We start from the raw sequence: 18877 nt of genomic DNA, 5'->3' as shown, positions 1-18877 counted from the left end.
GGCTCGTTGGTCTAGTGGTATGATTCTCGCTTAGGGTGCGAGAGGTCCCGGGTTCAACTCCCGGACGAGCCCTCGTGTGCTCTTTTCCTCCTCTTCCACAAGACTGGGAACTGATATCTTATGGCAAACGATGGAATGTGACTAATGACTGAACGAGCCTGGTGAATTCTCATCACGTGGCACAATGAGAGCGTGCAGTCAGCTGTCCAAGGCGGCAACCTCATTGCTCGTTCAAAAGAACACGTACTGAAAACTCATCACCACTATGTTGTAGATGAGCACCGCGATCGCTTGTTGTCATGCGTTCTTACTTGGGAAATGCAGAAGCAAAAACTGCCCTCTCTCAGCCACCGAAACGTGTGCGGCTCGCCTTGCGCTCTCTGCGCCTCGCATATTTGTGGAGCTGTCTGCTCTTCTTTCTGTTGAAGTAATCAAGTTACGGGCCGTCCTGCAGCCTATGATGTTCTCACTGAGAGCTTTCAAGATTTGAAGGAAAACTACGAGCTTGATGGCTCAAGTCGAACGAATGTGATTGTCAAGCAATCGATGATCAAAAGCACGTCTTCTAACAATTTGTGAGAGTATTATCAGCACTGTTTTCACTCGGATATACTTTTTACTTGCTAAGCTGACGAATTGGACGAGAAAATGCCGGAGACGCACTCAGTGCAGACTGAGGTTGGGAAGGAGGTGTGGCCCTTCAATGCTTGACAACTGAAGGACATTCTCTCCGCAACGGAGGAACACCTGTCAGAAGTCACAGAGGCTAACCAAGAGCACCGGGCTTCTGGAGATCCAAACTCAGACCTGGAGAATGCGGGCATCGATCCCGCTACCTCTCGCATGCGAAGCGAGCGCTCTACCATTTGAGCTAATCCCCCTCGCTTCATGCTTCTCGGCATCATGGCTTACCGCCTCTGCCCCTCTTACCGGGCACCGCCCACTGCCCTTGGTCTGCAAGGCAGTCCTTTCAAGTGCGATGACGACGCTGGGATCTTCGTTGCCTATTGTATGAGCTGAACTTTTGTGCTCTTTCCATCAACTCATCTTGTCATCTTACAGTCTGGGTAATTGGAGACTGCACTGTTCTGCTTCCTGTGGTCATATATGGGTTTTTCGCACGAAGCCGTATTGAACAGTATTTCTCGCGTCATGAACATTACGCATCGATGAAAAACTGGAGGTTTTAAAAAAGATGATTAGCTCACTGATAGTTTGGTGTAGAGGCTGTGGAAATATCCACAATTGTGGTCTTTAAAATGCATTTGGTTTGAAGACGTTCTGTGCTTCCATTGTGAAGATATGGACAAAACAATATTTGAGCGTGGTAAAAAAAAGTCATAAAAATGGCAAAGTGAAGGCTGAGAAAGCATTCACAATGCATTTTATACACAAAGCAAGTGTTTTTGTAACTCTAAGAGATTTCGCGAAAGCACTACAGGTGTGCCAAAATCGTTTTTGAACTTCAAGCTAACTTTACCCCGGTCTTAGAGAAAGGACTGCCTTTCACTTCTCTGTGTTTTCTTTCACAGCGCTGTGCACTTTTTCATTGCAGCACACGACTCGACATCAGGAAGCACATTGAAGTGAAAGCAGAAAGCGCTGCGACATGCACTGTGCAGATCCCGCCACACTAAGAGGTGAGTGGGTCTGTTCGATCACAGCGCTAGGCGAATCCCCAAACAGTGTGCGTGGCAACAAAAAAAGCTGCTCTGTTTTGAACTGGGGACATTCCACATGTGAGGCTAACGTGATAACCACTACACTATGGAAATGGTTGGAAATTGTGCCCAGTGGCCCAGTGCTGAGCTTCGCCAATGCTATTCAGGGGCTATTCAGGGGCCAATGCTATTCGATGTGAATTGAATGCTATTCAACTCGCCAATGCTATTCAGGGGTGGAAAAGGGTGGAGCCGTGTGTGTCTTTTGTTCAAAGACACCCCCATCTCAGAGCCGGAAGTACAGGCCTTCCTCCCGCAGGTCCACAAAGATGTTATTTTTTAAGAAGATCCTGCGAAAGTCAGCCATCCGCCTCTCAGCCCTGCAGTAGGCCAGGCTGAGAGAGAAGCAGTCCTTCACCCTGGCAATGTACAGCCTGACAAGGTCTGGCTTCAGGCCATTGTACATCATGAGGTTCCTCCTCTCCCAGACAGCTGTCCTCGTTAGGCTGAGGAGGAGGTTCACTAAAATGGCGTTAACCCCCCTCTCAGACCCGCGGTACCCAAAGAGGAACAGCTCTTTCCAGGGCACCCCGTCAAGAACAGCTCCTCGAACAGAGCGAAACAGGCCATCCAGCAGATCCATCAAGTACGCCCTGGCTCGAGCTGGGGGAAGATCTTACCCCAGAACACCTCTGAGACCGGCACTCTGAAGCGTTTCGCCACCATCAGCCTGTAGAATATGCTGGTGGTGAACCCCAGGAGGTCCACCTCACGGTCCCCCCACTTCACCCTCAGCTCCGGCCAGGCCGGGCCTGCTGCCCCGTCTTGTAGATGGAGCTTCTCCAGCCAACTGTCCGGGAGACCGAGTTTGAGCTGCTCGTAATCCTGACGGATCTTACTGACAGGCAGCTCGTCGTCGACCTCTCGCACAGCGTCGACAATAGCCTGGGTGGGCAGAAATCCGTCCTTTACTTCATAAAGAAGATCCTTGACCTTGGATATGCGAGCCTCGTAGAGCTGCCTGTTCCATCGAGACACCAGCAGGGGGTCGAGGAACAGAGGCTGTTCCAGAAGCTGGGCCCGGGTCTCCGGCGTGTAGGAGACATGCTGGGACATGAACTACCCCCTCGCCAGCAGGACCTCCCTGTAAAAGGAGGGCAGATGTTTTATCAACCCCGGAGTCAGCCTCACCAGGAGGGTCTCCTGCCCCAAGCCCCCGCAAGTCTCGAGGTAGCTTCCCATACCAATCTTCCAAATGCTGACATTATCCAGGTCAAGGAACTTCTTCACTACTTTCAGCCTAAAGCTTTTCAGCTTCAGGCCTACATCACACAGCTTCAGCCCACCCCTGGAGATTTCCCCAATGAGGGTGTCATGAGTGACCCGCGGAGGCTTCCCCTCCCACACGAATCCCACCACCAGTTGCCTAATCTCATTCTCTACCCGTTCAGGAAGAGGCATCACAGACAGTGGGTACCACAAGAGGGACAGGCACAGTGTGTTAACGAGCAGGACCCTTCCCTTTAGGGTCAGGGACCTGTGTCTCCACCGATTTAATTGGCCCTCATCTTAATGAGCTTCTCCTTCCACAGGAGAAGCCCAGTGGCCTGCTCATCAGCGTTAATGTAGACGCCAAGGACCTTCAGGTGACCAGTCTCAACCCTGAAAGGGTAGCCGAAGAGCGGGGCAAGGTCTGCCCTCCCCACCGGCGTGACCTCAGACTTCTCCAAGTTTACCTTGGCGCCCGAGGCAGCGCAGTAGGCCTGCACCTCCTCTAAAATGGCCGAGATCTCCGCCACCTCTGCCAACGTCAGTCTGGTGTCGTCAGCATATTGGTAGATCAACGAGGTGGCGGTGCCCCCAGGCAAGGTCACTGGAAAGAAGCTCGTGAGGGAACCATTCACCTTGACACAGGTCACGATCCCCTTGTACACGAGCCTCACCCAGGAGATGAAGGCCTCGCCGAAGCCAAAGCTCTTCAAGACCTCAAACAGGAAGGAATGCTCCACCCTGTCGAAGGCCTTCTCCTGGTCCAGTTTCAGGACGTATCCACCCCTCGGCTGCTCCCGCATAAGGTCCACAACATCTCTGATGGAGCACACCGTGTCCGCGATGTCTCTCCACTTGACGCAGTAGGTCTGCGAAGGCGACAGGATCCTGGGCAGAACCTTCCCGAGCCTGAGGGAGAGAACACGAGTTAGTATCTTATAGTCCGTGTTCAACAGACTGATCGGGCGAAAGTTTTTCAAAAGGGAGGGATCCCCCTGCTTTTTGTAGACAAGAGAGATCACCCCCCTTCTCATAGATGGGGTCAGAGCGCCGGTCCTGGCAATCTCCTGGAACACCTCCAGAAGGAGGGGCCCCAGGGACTGCTGAAAGTGTCTGTAGAGCTTGGAGGAGAGCCCATCCCACCCAGGGCTCTTGTTAGGAGACGAATCCCGAAGTGCTTCCCCATTGGGGGCGTAGATGTTGCTCAGCAGCACGGACTGTCCCAGAAACCCGAGACAGACCTGCAGGAGCCGGCCGTCCGTGTCGCGGTGCAGGAGCCTTACGCTCTCGTACACTCCCCTCCTCACCAGCACGGCCACCCCCCTCCTGCACAGGCCGGAGGCGTTGCTGTAAAACAGCTCCCAGTCCCACTGTGCTCTCACCTTCCGGACACACTCCTCGTCCCAGAAGGTCTCCTGGAGGCAGACAACATCCGTCCGCCCCAGCAGAGCCAACACTGCCCCCAGCTTCGCTCTGTCCCTCAGCCCGTTGGCATTTAAAGAGGTGAAAGATGCCATCACGTATATGGCCGGGAAAGAGTGAAGTTAATTCTCCGGCCCGCACAACAGTTTCCCCGCCCTTTCTGCCACATTCTCATTGCCAACACTTGCTGCTTCCTCCCCACCTCCTGTCTCCGCCACCGCAGAGACATCAGGGATGGGTCTGCGGACAACTCTTGAATTGGGATTGAGGTTGGGCTGAGGCCTGACGTGGTGCCACTGGATCCCGGCCTTCGAGGGCCCAGGCTGTTGTACCCCGGCTCGCCCACTCCTCTCCCCCTCCTCCCTGTCCTCCCTCTCCACCCCATCCATCTCCACCACCTCTCCTTCCCCCTCCATCTTCATGCCCTGTAATTCCCCCTCCTCTGTCCCTGCCCCATCCATCTCAAGACACCCATCCTCCATTCCTTCTTCCACCACTTCCCCTACCTCTCCTCCCACGACCATATCCAACTCCCCTTCCTCAGTCTCTGCCAACGGTGCCTGACCGAGTATTGAAGAGGCTCCCTCACCTGGCAGGCCGGTGTCTTGTGGCCGCTGCAGGGCAACCGGGCGCTTCCCCTCAGGCTCCTCTGGGTCCTCGGGCGTCTTTTCGTCTGGGCCTATGTCCACCTTGCCAGGGTCTTTTCGCCGTTGCCGCTGCCGCTTGGTCACACGCCTCGCAGCAGCGCCTTTGCTGACCCCAGCAGGCTTCTCATCCCCTGGACCCAGAAGAGGGCCCTGCTGGCTCACTGGTAAGCTGGGGAACCGCTGACGGTGATGGTGGAGGTGGTACTGGTGCCGTCGCCTCCTCCCTCTGCCTCTCTCCCTGCACAGGCTGGGGTGTCAAAAGCCCACTGGTACGCTGAGGGGCCACCTCTGGTGGTGGTGGTGCCCGTAGGATCTCAGCTGCACCACGCTGCACCGCCGCATGTTGTGGAGCAACCTCCCTCTGCTTCTCTTGCGGCACAGAGTGGGATGCAGCAGGATTGTTAGGGCAACGGGGCGCCCCTGCTGGTGGAGATGCTGGCTGGTCCCCGGCTCCTTTCTGCTGCGCTGTACCCAAGATTGGAGGGGCCTCCCTCTGCCTCTCCCCCATGGGGGAGCCGCTGGGGCACCGCTGCTGGCAACTCTCCATGCTCAGCTGCAGCGGCCACTCGTAGTCCATCTTCAACCCCCTCAGCGTTGCGGGTAGCTGCTCCTGCGGCGGCTGGATCTTCTGGCTCCGGCTCGCAGTTGCAGCTCATGAGCGCATGGAGGCAGTCCGGGCACTCGGCAGCGGTGCAGTTCCTGGCGCGGTGGCCGGGCTGTCTGCACTCATAGCAGAGGAACTCAGGGCAGTCCTTGGCGATGTGCCCCGAGTCCAGGCAGACATGACACACCCTTTGTTGCTGGTCGTGGAGGACCCTGAAGTACTGCACCCCCTCTGCCGTGGCGAAGCGGGTGCTGTATGGCAACGAGGCTACATGCTCGGGAAAGCGAATCTGAACAAACCTCGTGCCATCAGCAATGGTGGTCCCGGGGTAGTGGCGCATCCTGATGTCCGAAATCACTCTCAACCCCCAGCTACTCAGCTTCTCCTTGATAGTCTCGTCTGAGATATATGCAGGGAGGTGGAGGAAGGAAACCACTACCTCCTTCCGCTCCAGCCAGCGGCAGTAGCAGGGTGTGCCCTGCACATCCAGCCCCACAGCCACAGCGTCCGCATGTTCTTTTGAGTCCAGAGTCAGTTCAAACTCTTCTAGCAGCAGTTTGAGCTTGTATTATCAGTCCACCTGGAGTCCTGATTTCTGTATCTGAGCTCTATTAACACAAACCACAGCAGGTGTGTTATGGGAGCCAGATTGGTCTCCCATGTAGAGGTCAGTTAAACCTGACGGTTTTTCTGGAGAAGACACTAGACAGACTTCAGGGAAAGACACACTAGGTTTATTTGTGAGGACAGTTTGTGATCCAGTTCACAGGGGAACAGCCAAAGGCAACCGAGCCCAGGCAGATCCAGGTTGGTACTCAGGGAACAGTCCGTAATCCATAACAAGGTAATCCATCCGAGACGAGCACATGATAAACTGCTTGGCACAGAGCACTGACCCTCCCCAACTACTGCTGGACACAGAGCACTTACCCTCCCCAACTACTGCTGGACACAGAAGATGGACACTCTCCAGCTACTACTGGACACAGAGCACTGACCCTCCTAACTACTGCTGGACACAGAGCACTGACCCTCCCCAACTACTGCTGGACACAGAGCACTGACCCTCCCCAACTACAGCTGGACACAGAGCACTGACCCTCCCCAACTACTGCTGGACACAGAGCACTGACCCTCCCCAACTACTGCTGGACACAGAGCACTGACCCTCCCCAACTACAGCTGGACACAGAGCACTGACCCTCCCCAACTACTACTGGACACAGAGCACTGACCCTCCCCAGCTACTGCTTGGCACAGAGCACTGACCCTCCCCAACTACTGCTGAACACAGAGCACTGACCCTCCCCAACTACTGCTGGACACAGAGCACTGACCCACCCCCAGCTACTGCTGAACACAGAGCACTGTCCCTCCCCAACTACTGCTGAACACAGAGCACTGACCCTCCCCAACTACTGCTGGACACAGAAGACGGACCCTCTCCAGCTACTACTGGACACAGAGCACTGACCCTCCCCAACTACTGCTGGACACAGAGCACTGACCTTCTCCAGCTACTACTGGACACAGAGCACTGGCCCTCCTAACTGCTGCTGGACACAGAGCACTGACCTTCTCCAGCTACTACTGGACACAGAGCCCCGTAGCTTTACAGCTGGAGCCCTGGGGGTGATCCCAGCGAAGAGCCTTTTCACTTCATTGAGCCCAACGTCTCCGATTTTTCAATCCATTAGGTACTAGATAAGATATATAAGATCATTTATTGGCCATGAGACACACATACAGGGAGAGAAGCTGGGGGTCAGAGCGCAGGGTCAGCCATTTACACGGCGCCCCTGGAGCAGTTGGGGTTAAGGGCCTTGCTCAGGGGCCCAACGGAGTAGGATTCCTCTGCCGGCTGTGCGATTCCAACCGGGAACCTTCCAGACATAGGCGCAGATCCTGAGCCACAGAGCCAGCGCTCTGCCTGATGCCCAGTGGGGCCAGATGGGCTAAATGGCTCCCTGGTGTCTGCAAGCTGTCTGATTGTCTTACTCTCGTGATTGAGGCCAGTCTGGTGTCTCCCTCACTGACCAGCTGGCCCAGTTTCTTATTCAGTTATAAAGTGTTTACTGTGGGGCTGTAGCAGAGTGGAAGTACAGGAGTATTGCAGTATTGGAGAGCAGGAGTATGGGAGTATTGAAGTATAGAGTGTGGGAGAACAGAAGCATGAGATTATATGAACATGGGATTATAGGAGTATGGGAATACTGGAGTCTAGGATTCAAAGAGAATAGGAATGTTAGAGTACAGGAGCAAAGATGTCTGGGACAATGATGAGGTTAATTAGAGTAAAAAATAAACCCACAGGAGCTCAGCAGGTGTGAGCCTGGTCAGTACCTGGATGGGAGACCTCCTGGGAAAAACTTAGGTTGCTGCTGGAAGAGGTGTTAGTGGGACGAGCAGGGGGCGCTCACCCTGCGGTCTATGTGGGTCCTAATGCCCCAGTACAGTGACGGGGACACTATACTGTAAACAGGCGCCGTCCTTCGGATGAGACATAAAAGGATGAGAGGTCCTGACTCTCTGTGGTCATTAAAAATCCCAGGCTGTTTCTTGAAAAGAGTAGGGGTGTTACCCCGCCATCCTGGCCAAATTTTCCATTGGCTCTTACCAGTCATGGCCTCCTAACAATCCCCCTCTATGAATGGGCTTCATTACTCTGCTCTCCTCCCCACTGATAGCTGATGTGTTGAGAGTGTACTGGCGCACTATGGTTGCTGTCGTATCATCCAGGTGGGGCTGCACACTGGTGGTGGAGGAGAGTCCCCATTACCTGTAAAGCACTTTGAGTGTCCAGAAAAACCCTATATAAATGCAAGCAATTATTAATTATTATTAATTCTAAAGAATTATAGGAGTATAGAAGTAATGGAGTAATTGGAGGACAGGAATATGGGAGTATAGGTGTAGGGGAGTGTGGAAGTACACAATTATAGGAGTTTGGGAATATAGGAGTACTGGAGAATGAGAGTATGAGAGTTTGGGATTAAAGCAGTATGGGAGTCTGATAGTATGGGAATTCAGGAGTATGAGAGTATAGGCACACTCCCATGTGCCTATACTCTCATATTCCTTTCATATTGTAGGAATATGAGAGTATTGGAGTCTGAGAGTATCAGAGTATGGCATTTCCAGAGTATAGGAGTATACTCAACAGCTTTCTTCTCGGCCTCCCCATGATCACAGCCTGGGTCACTTCACACTGTGAAGGTATCGAATTTAAAATTGATAAATTTCTCTTTAATTAGAAAAATCCCAACAGAGGCTGGAAGCGAAAGGACAGTAAATATCTTTGGAGCAGCGATCAGACATGGTCGACTTGCGCTGGAGAAGCACAGACCTTTGTACAGTTTCTGCTGCTTATTGCTATTGTTAACATTTACAAGTTCATCACTGATTCAATGATGATCAAATCAATCCTCTAACCGAACATCTAGTTGAAGGTGGAGTGCGGGGTTTGTGAACAACTCGTACAACTCAGGCGTGATCAAGAAGAATTCCCCTCTCCAGCCCTCTGGTGTGGCCTCACTGCCCGCTGGGGGAGTGAGTTCGTTAGTGACTGGGCTCGTTTCCGTCCTTAAACCTGAAACCACACGTCTGGTCATCTTGCACAAGCCGCTCTGCAGCAGCCCCTTCTCTTCATAAATCAGAAATGGGAAGACTGGGGGTGGTGGTGGTGCTGAATGTCTTCCTCACATATCTGGGGTTGTGGACTCAGGTTCTGGGGTGCTGTGTGTGTGGAGGTCTTCTTGTGTTTGCTTGAGTTATCTCCTGGAGTTCCACTTTCCTCCAGCAGCCCAGAGATATCCCGGGAGACTAAGTGACTTAGCAAAGCTGAGCAAACTAGCCCCCTGTTCTCGTGTCTGTGTCTGTGTGCTGCCCCGTGATGGACTGGACTCTCCTCGAGGCTGGACCCTGCCCTGAGCCCACTGCCTGATGGGATAGGCTCTGCCCTCCCGCAACCCTGAAGCAGATGCAGAGGTTAGAGAGTAGATGGATGGATAATTCCCATTATTTCTGGAATCCTGACACTTGATGTACTTGTAGAGTAGGGAGATTGATTTCCATTATCTTTTGGGCAGCCAATTCATACAAGAAGGGAGATCATTAGTATTGTCAGTATGAAAGGTATCATCAGTGTTAGTATCAGTAGTATCAGTTTCAGTATTATTTTCTCTATTAGTGTTAATATCAGTATTAGTATCATCATTAGTACTAATTTCAGTATCATTATTAATATCAGTATTTGTGTCAAGATTAGCATTAGTATTGTCATCCATCTATGTTTCTATAGTGTTACCAGCTGTAGATTCTTGCATCTATAGTGAAATCCTATACCAACACCTTTACCCTTAATGAGCATCAATATTATTTATTGGTGTTTCAGTATTATCATTGGGATTGTTAGTATCAACAGCAGTAGCGATATTTAAAAGAAGTGCATCCTGACTCATGATTTCACAAATTTAAGATTTTGTTATTCTTGGAAGTTGCAAGAGGTTTGCACAAGCTGTGCTGAAGAAACCAAGCCGTTATTAACCCCGAATCATGTGGTGTTTCGCAAGGGTGCGAGCCTGCTAACGGCCCGCGGTTGAGAAAGAGGACCTCAGCCCTGATTCAGCAGGATTCCTCTCCACCTGCTTCTCGCTGTGTTTCCTACAGCTGTTGATTCACAGAGACTGAATTCCTGGACGGGCAGCTAGAGCTGAAGACTACAAGCCAGGACTACAAATACCAGGAAGTGTGACACCAGAGGGCCAACTGACAGTTTCACGGGGTTCCATTGGCCCTAGAGCTGGTTTCTACAGTACAGTACACAGGGCTTAGCAAAGACAGTTCTAGTGCCTTTGTTTGGAGATTGGAATTTGGGATACATTGAAGGAAGTAAGTTGAAAGGGAAGGGACTTTTGGGGGCTTAAAAAGAATTCTGTAGTGAGGTTTTGTAGTTCAAGGGTCAGAGAATAATATGTTCTTTAAGAAAGTAATGAGGTTCAAGTTAATTGTTTGAACATGGAATAAAACCGCAGTTACTTACTTTACATCTAGTGTGTAAGAACTTTACTGTAGTGACAAGAGGTCATTAAAACCAGAAACTCTCTTGAACGTCTGCATTGCTTGGATACTCTTCCACTTTGAGGACTTTTGGGAGTTCCAGCAGTGAACCAGAAATGACTAAAGTTTCAGAAAACTTCTGGGAGCTGCAGTGTCTTTAAACCAGAAAGGATTAAAGACAGTTTGAGTCTCAGATGGTCATTCATGAAACAACAGGAACACAGAGGAGCATCTTCCCTGTTAATCTCTGCATTCACACCTTCTCCAGGGGCTTTCATACTCCCAGTAAAGCTGTCTCAGTCTGTCTCATGTGTCAGCACAGACACCGTTCTTAGGGGTGAGAGAATTTCAAACCTGACATGACTTGACCTAGGTTCACTTCTGATCTGGGCTGATTAATTGTCTTTTCAGAATTCCTGAAAGAGACTCTGTTCCTTCAGCCTGTCAGTGTGGGACACTCCCTTCAGACTGAAGAGACTCAGTTCCTCCAGCCTCTCAGTGTGGGACACTTCCTTCAGACTAAGGAGACTCAGTTCCTTCAGCCTGTCAATGTGGGACACTCCCTTCAGACTAAAGATGCTCAGTTCCTTCAGCCTGTCCGTGTGGGACACTCCCTTCAGACTAAAGAGACTCAGTTCCTACAGCCTGTCAGTGTGGGACACTCCCTTCAGACTTAAGAGACTCAGTTCCTTCAGCTTGTCAGTATGGTATACATCTCTGGAATTATTCCAGTGCAGCAGCATCTTTTGTTTTGTAACATGCTGACCACAACAGTACACTATACTCTAAAACAGGACTTTGTCCTTGTTCTACAGCTGGGGAGGATTGTCAACTCAAGGCTCACAATTTTATTCATCCTTCCGTTGTCGCACCACTTCTTCCAGCTCAGGGTCGTGAGGGAGCAGGAGTCTATTCCAGCAAGCAATGGGCCCAGGACAAGGTACGCCCTTGACAGGACGCCAGTCCATCACAAGGCACACACACACGCTGACACCAGGGCCAATATTCCCAGATCCTACCAGTGTGTCTTTGAACTGTGGGAGGAAACCCATATGAACATGGGGAGACCATGCAAACTCCACACACACAGCACCCCAGGAGCTAAACCCCAGGACCTCAGTGCTACAAGGCGCACATGCTCACCCCTGCTCAGTGCCTGAGGTCTAGCTGCTCTTTCGTCTGTTCAATTCCAGCTTTGTCCTGCTGTCTCCCCCCCAGGGTGATTGGAAATCAGATTCGGGGAATCTGCAGAGCTATCAGGTGCGCCTGAGTTATCTGGAAAGTCTGGGAGCGCTTATCAGGGTCGAATCACACAAGCGCCAGTGTAGCAGCTCATCAAGATGAGAACAACACACAGCTGCAGAGATGGAATCAGAAAAGACAGGAGACCGATCCCTGACAAACCTTGGGACAGGAGGATCTTCTGGTGGGAGTGTGGAACAAGCTGCCCAGCCATGCTACTGAAGCTGGGCGGCACTTTCAGATCAGTTATGTAAAATCAAGCGGGCGAGAGGGGCTGAACAGCTCTGTGTGTGATTGGCTGTCTGCAGGGTTTAAGAGCAGCACAGCCCACAGATGGGCTCACACCGAGAGCTGAGTGAGTGGGCACATCGACACCACAGTGACTCCCAGAGTAAGTGTGTCTCCTTTGATCTGCTGTCTCATCTACCACACTCTCACTGGGCTTTACTGCACTCTACTGTGCTTTTACCACAATCTCACTGGGCTGTACTGCACTGTACTGTGTTTCTACCCTGATTTCACTGGGCTTTACTGCACTGTACTGTGTTTTTACAACAATCTCACTGGGCTTTTCTGCACTGTACTGTATTTTTACCACAATCTCACAGGGCTTTACTGCACTGTAGTGTATTTTTACCTTGATCTCACTGGGCTTTACTACACTGTACTGTGTTTTTACCTCGATCTCACTGGGATGTACTCCACTGTTCTGTGTTTTACCACAAACATACTGGGGTGTATTGCACTGTACTATGTTTTTACCACAATCTCACTGAACTTTACCTGTAATGGACTGTTTTACCACAATCTCACTGGACTTTACCTGTAATCAACTCTTTTACAATCTCACTGGGTTTTACTGCACTGTACTGTGCTTTCACCACACAATAACAAAGTATATCTTACTACAGTACTTGACAGAAAGTCTCAGTGCTGTGTGTGGCTGTGTAGGTTGCTGTATTGCCCTGATTGGACTGGGGTTCGTCTGTGTTCAGTGACCAGCTGTGTGTTAAAGACGCAGGTGTGCTCAGGGATACAGACTCATCTCTGTCTGGTTTTCTCTAACAGATGGATGTGTTTCTCCTCCTGCTGTGTCTGGGGCTGCTGTCCTCAGTGAGAGCCAGTGAGTATTATTCTCACTCCTCCTGCTCCTTAGATCCTGAGCTGGAAATGAAGCTCTGCTGTGGTTCAGAGTGATATACATTTCTATTGAGTATTCAATCAGCAATCTAATTAGACACAATCTCAGAGCAGTTTCAGTTTAATTTATTTGCCACAGGGGCAAGCGCAATGAGATGCTTATTTGCATGTAGGCTCCAATACAAAGACATTGAGGAAACATCACCTTCAACACACAACAACAGCAGCAGCAACAACGAAGCTGAATAACACACAGATAAAAGGTAGCAGAAGCAGTGTGCAGTTGTAGAGTCACTGTAGAATTAGACAAGCTGACATCATGAGGGAAGAAGCTGTCTCTGAGTCTGGAGATCTGTGTTTTTGTGCTCCTATAATGCTTACCAGAGGGTAATGGACTGGGCCAAACTGATCAACCTTGTGACACATTCCAGTCAGACATCGAGCTGCTGCCAAACCACACTGTGATCCCACAGGTGATACCACACTCTCAACAGAGCACCTGCAGACTGGAGTAAGAATACCTGAAGACAGAGAGATCACAGAGAATCTCTCAGTAATACACAACAGGACAGGAGACACGGTGAGAGAGAGGAGATCACTGAGAATCCCTCAGTGATAAACACACACAACAGGACAGGAGACACGGTGAGAGAGAGGAGATCACTGAGAATCCCTCAGTGATAAACACACACAACAGGACAGGAGACACAATAAGAGAGGAGATCACAGAGAATCTCTCAGTGATAAACACACACAACAGGACAGGGGACACAGTGAGAGAGAGGAGATCACAGAGAATCCCTCAGTAATAAACACATATAGTACAACAGAACAGGAGACACAGTGAGAGAGAGGAGATCACAGAGAATCCCTCAGTGATAAACACACACAACAGGACAGGAGACACAGTGAGAGAGGCGATCACTGCAAACCTCAGTAACAGGATGGGAGGTGTAATTCTGAGTGTCGTAAGAAAGCAGGAAACCAGTTGTCCTGAGAATTTGCCTCTTGTAACACTTTGTCTTTCAGAGTCTCATCAGTGTGACTGGTGCTACCATCGCGGGCAGTGTGGTAAGACACCGGAGTGAATCATCTAATCAATAAAATCCTGATCAGTGATTGATTAAGGAATGCTCTGATTAATGACCCTGAATGATGATTGGTTAAGGAATGGCCTGACTGAGGTCCAGTCTCTTGTCTACACAACCGATCAGTGTACACAGGCACTGTGTCTCTGTTATAGGCCCTTCTGCCTGGGTATCCAGGCCTTTTGGTCACTGCAATGGGCAACGTCAGTCTCCTGTGGACATCAGGACCTCCGGAGTGACCACTGACCCCAATCTGACTGAGCTGACCTTCACTGGGTACAGAGAGAAGAACATCATGAGAGAGCTGACCAACAACGGACACACAGGTAACACTGACACACACATTGACTGACTGAGACAGCGAGAGACTGATCGAGACAGTGAGAGACTGACCGAGACACTGACTGACTGAGACAGATGTGGACTGACTGAGACAGTGACTGACCGAGACACTGACTGACTGAGACAGGGACTGACTGACTGAGACAGTGACTGACAGAGACAGTGAGAGACTGACCAAGACAGAGACCGACTGAGACAGTGAGAGACTGACCGAGACAGAGACTGACCGAAACAGTGACTGACTGAGACAGTGAGAGACTGACCGAGACAGAGACTGACCGAAACAGTAACTGACCGAAACAGTAACTGACCGAGACAGAGACTGACTGACTGAGACAGTGACTGACCGAGACAGTGAGAGACTGACCAAGACAGAGACTGACTGAGACACTGACCGAGAGACTGACCGAGACAGTGTGTGACTGGGACAGAGACTGACTGAGACAGAGACTGACTGACTGAGACAGTGACTGACCGAGACAGTGTGTGACTGGGACAGAGACTGACTGAGACAGAGACTGACCGAGAAAGTAAGAGACTGACCGAGACAGAGACTGACTGAGACAGAGACTGACTGAGACAGAGACTGGCTGAGACAGCGAGAGACTGACCGAGACAGAGACTGACTGAGACAGTGTGTGACTGAGACAGAGACTGGCTGAGACAGAGACTGACTGAGACAGTGTGTGACTGAGACAGTGTGTGACTGAGACAGAGACTGACTGAGACAGAGACTGACCGAGACAGTAAGATACTGACCGAGACAGAGACTGACTGAGACAGTGTGTGACTGAGACAGAGACTGGCTGAGACAGAGACTGACTTAGACAGAGACTGACTACGACAGTGACTGCCTGAAACAGAGACTGACTGACTGAGACAGTGACTGACCGAGACAGTTAGAGACTGACCGAAACAATGTGTGACTGGGACAAAGACTGACTGAGACAGAGACTGGCTGAGACAGTAAGAGACTGACCGAGACAGAGACTGACTGAGACAGTGACTGACTGAGACAGTGACTGACTGAGACAGAGACTGACTGAGACAGTAAGATACTGACCGAGACAGAGACTGACTGAGACAGTGTGTGACTGAGACAGAGACTGGCTGAGACAGAGACTGACTGAGACACTGACTGACTGAGACAGAGACTGACTTAGACAGAGACTGACTACGACAGTGACTGCCTGAAACAGAGACTGACTGACTGAGACAGTGACTGACCGAGACAGTTAGAGACTGACCGAAACAATGTGTGACTGGGACAAAGACTGACTGAGACAGAGACTGGCTGAGACAGTAAGAGACTGACCGAGACAGAGACTGACTGAGACAGTGACTGACTGAGACAGAGACTGACTGAGACACTGACTGACCGAGACAGTGTGTGACTAGGACAGTGACATAAGCGGTGAGTGACTGGGAGAGTGATGGGAGCAATGTGTGACTGGGACAGTGACAGGAGCAGTGTGTGACTGGGACAGTGACGGGAGCACTGAGTCACTGGGACAGTGACTGGGACAGTGACGGGAGCAGTGAGAGACTGGGACAGTGACGGGAGCAGTGAGTGACTGGGACAGTGACGGGAGCAGTGTGTGACTGGGACAGTGACGAGAGCAGTGTGACTGGGACAGTGATGGGAGCAGTGTGTGACTGGGACATTGACAGGAGTAGTGAGTGACTGGGACAGTGACGGGAGCAGTGAGTGACTGGGACAGTTAGAGGATCAGTGTGTGATTAGGACAGTGATGGGAGCAGTGTGTGACTGGGACAGTGACAGGAGCAGTGTGTGACTGGGATAGTGACAGGATCAGTGAGTGATTGGGACAGTGACAGAAGTAGTGAGTGACTGTTTCAGTGATGGGAGCAGTGTGTGACTGGGACAGTTAGAGGAGCAGTGTGTTACTGGGACAGTGACGGGATCAGTGAGTGATTGGGACAGTGGCAGGAGCAGTAAGTGACTGGGACAGTGGCAGGAGCAGGGTGTGACTGGGTGACGGGAGCAGTGTGTGACTGGGACAGTGACTGGGACAGTAATGGGAGCAGTGTGTGACTGGCACAGTGACGGGAGCAGTGATGGGAGACACCCTGGCTCTCTCTGGCTGTGTGTCTCAGTGCAGGTGACCCTAAGGCCAGGGGCAGGGGTCAGTGGCGGGGGGCTCTCTGGCTGGTACTCCGCTGTCCAGTTCCACTTCCACTGGGGAAACTCCGCAGACTTCCCCGGCTCCGAGCACCTGCTGGACGGACAGCGCTTCCCCATGGAGGTGAGGGGACAGTGCGGGGCTGTGTGACTGTGTCCAGGGCTGTGTGACTGTGTCCAGGGTTGTGCGACTGTGTCCAGGGCTGTGTTACTGTTTCCAGGCTTGTGTCACTGTTTCCAGGGCTGTGTGACAGTGTTTTCAATGCTGTGTCACAGTGTTGTGTAACTGCTGTGTTGTGTTACTGTTGTGTTATCAGCTGCACATCGTCCATGTGAAGAAGGGGAAGAGTTTGCCTGCAGCTCTGGCTGATCCTGAGGGCATTGCTGTCCTGGGCTTCTTCATAGAGGTCAGTACTGAGAGAGAGAGAGAGAGACAGGACACTGAGAGAGAGACAGGACACAGAGAGAGAGAGACAGGACACACACACAGAGAGACAGGACACACAGAGAGAGAGAATACACAGAGAGAGAAATGACACACAGAGAGAGAGACAGGACACAGAAAGAAGGAGAACACTGAGAGACACAGAAAGACAGAACAAAGTGAGAGAGGACAGAGAGAGGACAGGCATGATAACAGAGAAGTGATATGTGATAGTGAACGTCTGAAATGACATGGGGTTCATCTGTCGCGCCAGCAAAGCTGTCTGGTTGAGCCCCAGTGTCCAGCAGAGGGCAGTGTTCCTGCAGGAAGATGAGTGTGCAGGCTCTCAGCTCCTGCAGTCCCCTGGGGTCACTGTGTGTGTCCAGTGGCGCTGTCCAGTCCAGAGACCAGCTGATCTCAGACATGTGGAGATGAAGACCACAGACTGGGACACAGACAGCCTCTCTTTGGGTTGCTAGGCGACAGAGGCAGGTGGCACTCCTGAGGGCTGGAAGACACTGACGTCACTCCTGAAGGAGATCGCTGGGACAGGTGAGGTGACAGGAGAGGAGTGTCCAGCCAGTGAGGGTCCATCAGCGAGCGCTCTCGGTTAAGGATGCATCTCTCTCTCGTTCTCCCATAGGCTCCACTAAGACTCTGGCTCTATCCCTCTCCCTGGACGAGCTGCTGAGGGGGGTGGACCACTCCAAGTTCTTTCGCTACAGGGGGTCCTTGACCACCCCTGACTGTAATGAGGCTGTGGTATGGACCGTGTTCCAGGAGCCTGTGAGGGTCAGCAGAGATCTGGTGAGAGACAGGCGGACGTGTGTGTGTGTCTTAAACATGTTTGTATTGAGCTGTTAGTGTCCAGTCAGTGTGTCTGTATTAACCTCTCTCTCTCAGTGCAGTGTTAATGTACTGGAGTGTCCAGTCAGTGTGTCTGTATGAACCCCTCTCTTTCAGTGCAGTGTTAATGTATTGGAGTGTCCAGTCAGTGTGTCTGTCTGAACCCCCCTCTCTCTCTCAGTGCTGTGTTCATGTACTGGAGTGTCCAGTCAGTGTGTCTGTATGAACCCCTCTCTCTCTCAGTGCAGTGTTCATGTACTGGAGTGTCCAGTCAGTGTGTCTGTATGAACCCCTCTCTCTCTCAGTGCAGTGTTCATGTACTGGAGTGTCCAGTCAGTGTGTCTGTATGAACCCCTCTCTCTCAGTGCAGTGTTAATGTCCTGGAATGTCCAGTCAGTGTGCCTGTATTAACCCCTCTCTCTCTCCAGATTGACCAGTTCACTACAGTCCTGCACTTGGCTGATGTTTATCGCCCTGTCTTGCCTCTGAATGGCCGCAGTATCTTCTCCTCCCCTGCTGTCAGGCTGGCCCTGGGTGCCAGGGATGGAAGCAGCCCTGACCAGCTCCTCACTGGAGCTGAAGAGGAGCTGAATGTTCTGTCTGGCTAAGGGAACAGGGGGCCCTTTTTGAGAAAGTCATTGTTTTCACTCTACATCTGCATTTGAGACATCTTTCCTCTCTCTCTTCCTGAGTCAGGACCACTCATCGCTCTCTCCTTTAGGTGCAGCTGCATGGCTCCTACTCATAAACATAACATCCCCGCAGTAAGTTACAAGGGCTGTGAAGACATTTGGGGATTGTATGATGTCAATTCTGGAAAATGTGATGTAATATTGGAAGCACATGAAATCATATCAGGACTTTGTGATGTCATGGTGGCACTGCTCTGTCTGTATCACATCCTGCTTATTCTGTGTTTTAATAATTATTACTGCTTGAGAATCTGTTTGAAATATTTAATAAATGCTGGGCAGTCCTGCCTGAGGAGAGA

General features: G+C 51.2%; 1 protein-coding gene and 2 non-coding genes across 3 annotated transcripts; 2 read left to right on the top strand and 1 right to left on the bottom strand.

The window, feature by feature from the left end:
• Positions 1–72, top strand: trnap-agg (transfer RNA proline (anticodon AGG)). Its single transcript has one exon. It is a non-coding gene; the product is annotated as a tRNA-Pro (tRNA).
• Positions 73–808: 736 nt separating this feature from the next.
• Positions 809–881, bottom strand: trnaa-cgc (transfer RNA alanine (anticodon CGC)). The gene has a single exon. It is a non-coding gene; the product is annotated as a tRNA-Ala (tRNA).
• Positions 882–12101: 11220 nt separating this feature from the next.
• Positions 12102–18877, top strand: LOC148662772 (carbonic anhydrase 4-like). Its single transcript, XM_088631325.1, has 9 exons — positions 12102–12294; positions 12972–13026; positions 14073–14114; positions 14287–14457; positions 16592–16740; positions 16934–17023; positions 17520–17592; positions 17684–17847; positions 18315–18877. Exons 2-9 carry the CDS (start codon positions 12972–12974, stop codon positions 18492–18494), a joined length of 924 nt encoding a protein of 307 aa, XP_088487451.1. The 5' UTR covers positions 12102–12294; the 3' UTR covers positions 18495–18877.

This window comes from Lepisosteus platostomus, chromosome 5 (assembly GCF_059453375.1).
Source record: "Lepisosteus platostomus isolate fLepPlt1 chromosome 5, fLepPlt1.hap1, whole genome shotgun sequence".
Classification (NCBI taxonomy): Eukaryota; Metazoa; Chordata; class Actinopteri; order Semionotiformes; family Lepisosteidae; genus Lepisosteus; species Lepisosteus platostomus.
The sequence above is the reverse complement of the archived record's forward strand: the minus strand, read 5'-3'. Positions and strand labels throughout refer to the sequence as shown.

Excerpts from the sequence above, each read along its gene's own strand:
- LOC148662772 (XM_088631325.1), top strand. The coding sequence starts at position 12,972 with ATGGATGTGTTTCTCCTCCTGCTGTGTCTGGGGCTGCTGTCCTCAGTG. Across the intron at positions 14,115-14,286 it reads CTACCATCGCGGGCAGTGTG|GCCCTTCTGCCTGGGTATCC; the intron begins GTAAGACACCGG and ends TCTCTGTTATAG. Across the intron at positions 16,741-16,933 it reads GACAGCGCTTCCCCATGGAG|CTGCACATCGTCCATGTGAA; the intron begins GTGAGGGGACAG and ends TTGTGTTATCAG.